This window comes from Chrysochloris asiatica, unplaced genomic scaffold (assembly GCF_000296735.1).
Source record: "Chrysochloris asiatica unplaced genomic scaffold, ChrAsi1.0 scaffold00228, whole genome shotgun sequence".
In the NCBI taxonomy this organism is placed as follows: domain Eukaryota; kingdom Metazoa; phylum Chordata; class Mammalia; order Afrosoricida; family Chrysochloridae; genus Chrysochloris; species Chrysochloris asiatica.
In genome coordinates this window covers 1,133,686-1,140,990 of record NW_006408746.1, presented here as the reverse complement: position 1 = coordinate 1,140,990, position 7,305 = coordinate 1,133,686, and the positions used below count along the sequence as shown (strand labels likewise).

Here is a 7,305-nt window from a genome sequence, read left to right as displayed (position 1 = left end):
GGCATCATTGATGGCGTCAAGTGTGGCAGCGGTAGTGAGGTTGGCCCGGGATCGGACATTGTTTCGTTCTGCTGTGCATGGGGTCGTTATGAGTCGGTTTCAACTTGATGGCACCTGACAACAACAAAGATTTATAGCCTCAGAAACCCTGTACAGGTTGCTAAGAGGCAGAACTGACTCTATGGCACATAACAACAACATGAGTCATAATCGACTCCATGGCACACCACCACCACCACTAAGGTTTTTGTATGGATGTTTAAGTATCCAAGTGTTTAAATAGGTCAAGCATATTAAACACAGATATCCCCCACTTTCAAAGTTTGCATTACACCACTTCATGGAAATAAAATGCGAAAAGGATTTTCATTTTAATGAAAAAAGCAAAACTAGGGTTCAGAGTTTGTTTCATGGCAAGGCTTTAAAAAGGCAGTATTATGAACTCAAAGCAGCCAGAGTGGCACCCCCAAGCTCCTTCCCACAGAACTACACTCAGCCTCTCTGCATCAAACTGCAATAACTTTGAACTTTGAACACTATACTTTAATACTATTTTAGGTTTTGTTCGTTAATTTAGTATGATGTTGTTTTCTGGGTCTAGGAATACACAAAAATATATCCCATATAGATTAATGGTAATTTCTTCTTCACTTTTGCCATTTTGAGTTTCAAAAGGTTTCATAGGAATTCTCCACTTTTGGATTGTGGTTGCTATTGTTAAGTGCCACCAAGTCATAGCGACCCTGTAAAGGGTTTCCAAGGAGCAGCAGGTGGGTTTGAACTGCTGACCTTGTGGTTTAACAGTTTAGTGCTTATGCTACCGTGCCACCTGTACAAATAGGCTTCAAAAATTTTGTGGAACAATTCCACTATCTTTCACAAATCTTTTGAAACCCCTCCTATGCGCTTATATATTACTTACATATATCCTGAATGCCTTAGGAAAACTTCTATAATTTATACTGTAAAAAGCACTTAAATAACTTTAAGAGATGACAGAAAAAGCAATATAACCATCCTATTGCTCTCCAGCACAGAGATACTAATGCAGATGGAAGAAGTGAGGAGGTACAAGAGCTTAACAGAAAATGTCAAAGGTCAGCTCAAGAAGACATAGTCAAATATTATAAGAAAATGTGCAAAGACCCAGAAATGGAAAACCAAAAGAAAAGTACACCCTCAGCATTCCTCAAGCTAGGGGAACTGCAGAAAAAATTCAAACCTCAACTTGCAGTATTAAAGGATTCAATAGGCAAAATAAGGAACTCTGGTAACATAGGTAATGAATCAGGCTGCTAACTTCAAGGTCGGCAGTCTGAAACTACCAGCTGTTCCGCAGGAGAAAGATGAGGCTTTCTGCTCCTATAAAGATTTACAGCTTTGGAAACCCTATGCAGGGTCACTATGAGTCAGAACCGACTCCACAGCACTTACCAACAACAACAGGCAAAATAATGAATGATGAAGAAAGCATCAGAAGAAGATGGAAGGAATACACAGTCACTGTACCAAAAAGAAATGGTCGATGTTCAACCATTTCAAGAGGTGGTGGTGGTGGTTATGCACTGTGGAGTCAGTTCCGACCCATAGCAACTCTGTACAGGGTTTCCGAGGCTGTAAATCTTTACGGAAGCAGTAAGCCCTATCTTTCTCCTGTGGAATAGCTGGTAGTTTCAAACTCCCGACCTTGAGATTAGCAGCCCGATTCGTAACCACTACGCTACCAGAAGTATATGATAAAGAGCCAATGATCCTGGAGGAAGAAATCCAAGGTGCATTGAAGTCACTGGCGAAGAACAAGGCTCCAGGAATTGATGGAACACAAACTGAAATCTTTCAACCAAGTAATGGGGCACTCAAGGCACTTATCTATGTCAAGAAATTTGGAAGACAACTACCTGGCCAACTGACTGGAAGAGATTGTATTTGTGCCCATTACAAAGAGAGGTGACCCAATGGAATGTGGAAATCATCGGACAATATCATTGATATCCCATGTGAGTAAAGTTTTACTACAGGTAATACAGAAATGGCTGCAACTGTACATTGAAAGAGAACTTCCAGAGGTTCAAGCAGGTTTCAGAATAGGACGAGGAGAATAGGACGAGGAATGAGAGATATCATTGCTAACGTCAGATGGAGCTTGGCTGAAAGCAGAATACCAGAAAGATGTTTACTTGTGCTTTATTGACTATGCAAAGGCTTTCAATTGTGTGGATCATGACACGCTATAGACAACACTGCTAAGTCTGAGTATTCCAGAACACTTAACTGTACTCATGAGGAACCTGTACACAGACAAAGAGGCAGTTGTTCAAACAAAAGAAGGGAACACCAAATGGTTTAAAATAAGGAAAGATGTGTGCCAGGGTTGTATTCTTTCACCATACGTATACGAAATATGCTGAACAAATAATCAGAGAAGCTGGATTAGATGAAGAAAAACATGGCATCAGGATTGGAAGAAGGCTCATTAACAACCTGTGATATGCAGATGAAACAACCTTGCTTGCTGAAAGTGAACTTAAAATTCTTTTTTTTTCTCAATGTTTTATTGTGAATTATATGATATTTTACATGAGAGAACTTTAGTTTTACATTCATTCCATCGTATATCGTCTCATTGCCATGGTTCCAATCCCCTCCATGCATCATCAACTAACCAAAGGGTATACCCTATAAACCTACCCCCTACACTCTCCCCCTCCCCCACCCCCATTCTTCAGGACCCAGTCCCTCTCCCTCTCTGGATCCAAATTCTCCATCCGTTTCATCACTGCACGTCATCATCTTTGCCTCCATCTTGGGCAACGCTGCTTCTCTTGGTAGGGTCCTGCTCTCGGTTCTTCTTCATTGATGGTCCCAGAGACCTCCGCTCCTAGACTGGAGAGTTAATAGCTCTCTTCCTTGCTACCAAAGGTCTACCTTTACATTTCCAACCCTCACAATCAGTCCTGATAACAATCATTCACTATTGTATCACAAGTGACCTTTCTGCATTTCATTTCATCAGCTCCGCCTAGACAGATTGGATAGTACTCACTGGAGATTCTGCCTTCCTCTATGCCCCCTAGCTCTAGGTTCCCTCTTGAAAGCTTGTAAGCCAGTTACTTCTTGCCTTTGTGGTCCCTCCCTCCCATTTGGGTAGCCAATGTCCAAGTTGCCCATCTCTGTCTACTCTGTGTGTGGAGGGGGTGGGAACGTTTCTTGCTGTGAGGGTTTGTTCCCTCTTTTGCATTACTGCATCCATAGGTGTAGATCAATTCATCGGGACCAGGTCACATGGGTACCATCTGCAAATGTGGGTGTTCTTGTTAAAATTCTTTTTGATGAGCATCAAAGACCAAAGCCTTCAAGGAGGATTGTACTTCAATGTACAAAAATCCTTACCACTGGACCAATAAATAACATCAATGTAAATGGAGAAAAGATTGAAGAGGTCAATAACTTCATTTTGCTTGAATCAACCATCAATACTCATGGAAGCAGCAGTCAAGAAAACAAATGATATATCGCATTGGGCAATTGTGCTGCACAAGACCTCTCTCTGTAAAGTGTTGAGGAGCAAAGATGTCATCAGTTCGAGGACTAAAGGTACACCTGATGCAAAGCATGGTATTTTTAATAACCTCATATGCATGTAAAAGTTGGATAGTGAATAAGGAAGACCATAGAAGAATTGATGCATTTGAGTTACAGTGTAAGAGAAGAATACTGAAAGTACCATGGACTGCCAAAAAGAACAAAGAGAGCTGTGTTGGAAGAAACACTAGAGTGCTCCTTGTGAGACAGATGGTCAGACTTCGTCTTTCATACTTCGGACATAGTATCAGGAGGGACCAGTCACTGGAAAAGGATATCATTTTTGGTATAGTGGAGTGTCGGCGAAAAAGAGGAAGACCCCCAACAAGAAGGATTGGCACATTGGCAGCATCAATGTGCTCAATGTAGCAACAATTGTGAGATTGGCCCAGGATCGGCAGGGTTTTATTCTGTTGTGCATGGGATCACTATAAGTCGGTACCAACTTGATGGTACATAACAACAACAATAGTCCAATAAGAAAACCTCCTTAAGATGCTATGTATATTCCCCCAAGTCCTTTAAATAGAGTTCTGGTATGGCGCTGTGGGATAATGCACTAGATTACATAGTCGGCTTAAATCGCAAGGTCGGTGATTGAAACTCACCAGCTGCTCCTTGGAGACCCTATACAGAGTCGCTGAATCAGGACTGACTCAATTACACTTAACAACAATAACCCCTTTAAACAGTAAGAGCAGTGAGCAATACCCAGTTAGAAAGACACCACAGTTGCTCAAGGAGATCCTGAGAATTATCCACAGAAATATTAAAGCTAAAATCCTAGTGTGGTACTATAGGATAAGCACTGAACTGCAAGGTCAGTTTGAACCACCAGTCAGTTCAAATCCTTCAGCCGCCGCTTGGAAACCCTATACAGGGTCAATATGAGTTGGAACTGACTGGCTGACACATAACAACAATACAAACCAACATATGTATAAAAAAACTGCCCTCTTCAGGGCAGGTACGAGAAGCCCTGGTAGCATGGATTACAAACTGGGCTACTAACTGGAAAGTCGGCAGTTTGAATCTACCAGTCGCTCCAGGGGAGAATGAGGTTTTCTGCTCCCGTAAAGAGTTACAGCCTCGGAATCCCTATACAGGGTCGGTATGAGTCGGAACAAACTCCACGGCACATAACTACCACCACCACCATCACAAGGCAGGTACAATATCTAGTTAAAAGTTAAGTTCTTGGTTGCATAGATCCAAAGGTACAATTCCGGCATTAAATGATATACAGGGTAGCTATGAGTCAGAATTGACTTAATGGCACTAATTATTAACAACAACAACATTATTTATCCATGGTGGCGTAGGGGGTTTGGGCTGCTAATCACAAGGTCAGCAGTTCAAATCCACCAGTTGATCTGCAGGAGAAAGAGGCATTCTGCTCCAGTAAAGATTTACAGCCTTGGAAACCCTTTTTAAGGGTTGTTATGAGTCAAAAAGGAGCCTTGGTGTGGAGCTGTGGGTTAAGGCTCTGAACTGCAAAGTCAGTTTGAACCTCAAGGTCAATGGTTTGAAGAAAAAGATGTGGAAGTCTGCTTCCTTAAAGATTTACAGCCTTGGAAAAAAACTGGTTTTTATGAGTCAGAATAGATTACTTGCTTTGACTAACAAAATTAGCCCAATGCCATCAAGTCAATTTCAATTCATAGCAATCCAATATAGGGTTTCAAAAAACATAAACCTTTGTAGAATCAAGGAGACTCATCTTTGTCCCGAGGAACGGCTGATGGGTTTGAACAGTCAACCTAACGGTTAGCCTAACCCTCAGTGCTACCAGGGCTCCTTTCCGATTGACAAAGGCTGCAAAAAAAGGTCAAAAGGTAAATAGTAAGATCAGAAATGTATGACTTCTCAACATGGGGGTCCTGGTGTGACACTGTGGCATAATGCACTGGACCACAAGGTTGGTTAGAATCGCAAGGTCAGCAGGTCCTCAGACACACTATACAGGGTTGCTATGAGCCAGAATCAACTTAATGACAACAAATCATGGGCCATATGTTAAGTATTTACTTTGTTTCACTTTTGTAAAATTAAACTTCCTTTTAATCACAGCTAAAGATATGTCTACAGAAGTTGTAGCATAAAAACATCATCATTATAAATTAGTTTACATAAAGGGTATCATGTGCAACTGACTTAGACATATAGTTTTTATGTTTGAAATAATCATAAAAACTATAATTAAGGCAGAAAATGTCACTATACTAGTAAGTCTTCCCACTATCTGGGGAAGATCAATGTCACTTTCAGGAAAATTTCATCTGTAGTAACCATTCCATGGCTGCAAAACTTGTTCTGAAAAACACTACTGCAATTCTTAGTAATCAAGTTGAACCTAAAATAAACACAAGTGTCCTTGGACTACGAAACTGTCATTATATATGGAATCCAAAGGATGGCAGGAATGAGTTCTTTGTGAAAAAATTTTCTTTTCAAAGTTATTACTCAGTGAACTTGAAAAATACATGAAAGGCACTATTTTCATACTTTACTCCGTATGAACTGTTGGTGACAATCAGTACTTGTCCTAAGACACCCACACTTTTTAACTACAATAATACTTGATATTAACTTAGAATCAAATGTGAAACTAATCCCAACTATTTCTAAACTTGACAAATTGGGTGTATGAAATAATAGGCACCCAAACTGGTGTGGCACTGTGGGCTAATGCGTCAGACTGCAAAGTCGTTTGAACTGCAGGGTCGATGGTTCAAGCTCACCAGCTGCTCCTTGGAAACCCTATACAGGGTTACTATGGGTGGGAATCGACTAGAAGCCACTTAACAACAACAACATGTTACTCAACAAAGACTTTTTGGAAAAGTGAGTTTGTCAAATTATTCCGCCCAAAGAAAATCAGACTGAAAACTTAAAAAAACAAAGAAAGTAAGAAACCCCCCCCACAAATCATTAAGACTTCCGAGTTTAGGCTCCATAGCACACACTAATGACCGAACTGTTTTTGCCTTCTTAGTTCTGAAAGGCCCACCGGCCCGATGCGGCAGGGCACCTCCATGGGGGGTGCCTGGGGACCCCCATGCGGTCGGCAGTGGGGGTGGTGAGGTGCTCTCGCCTCTGCGTGTCCTTCTGGGACGGGCGACGGGGGAGCCTCCCTCACTCACCGTGAAGCGTTGTTCGTCGACGCTGCCCACAGAGAAGCAGTGGTCGCCGGGATTCACCGCCCCGGTAAGCACCTGGTGCAGGTTCATGTCGGCGCCTTACTCCAATAGAGGACTGTACGTCCGGCTCATGCCCGGAGTCGGCGGTCGCGTCTCTCTCTCTTAGGGGCGGAGGCCACTCTTCGCCCGTGGCCGCAACAACGATAAGCGCCAGAAGTCGGAGCCGCTCAGCTGGTGCCGGCGACTCATCCCCAGCCCAAGCCGGCGAGGCCTGGAAGGGGCGGGCCAGCGAGCGAGCGGGAGGGGCGCCGCGCTCCTCCGCGCACCTGTCACTGCCCGCGTGGGCCCAGATCTTGTCTGGGCCGACTCTCGGACTGGGAGGGCCGCGCTGTACACACACTTCCTGTGGACCCAGGACTGCGGGACCTCACCAACCCGAAATGGCGCAGGCAGCACGCGCTCTCTCTTCCTAGCAAACCGACCGCTTCCCGGCTCCGGTGCCCGCCACCCCCAACCGGCTCCGTCGTTCACTACGTCTCTAGGTCTTTTTGGCCGAAGTATCGCGAGATATCTACGGTGAGGG

General features: G+C 43.4%; 1 protein-coding gene across 1 annotated transcript in view; it reads right to left on the bottom strand.

The window, feature by feature from the left end:
* The window catches only part of DMXL1 (Dmx-like 1), a 280,448-nt gene extending 273,636 nt beyond the window's left edge, over positions 1-6,812 (bottom strand). The window contains exon 1 of the mRNA XM_006873194.1: positions 6,726-6,812. Coding sequence (XP_006873256.1) covers positions 6,726-6,812 — 87 coding nt within the window. The remainder of the gene's footprint in view (positions 1-6,725) is intronic.
* Between the last annotated feature and the right edge of the window lie 493 nt (positions 6,813-7,305).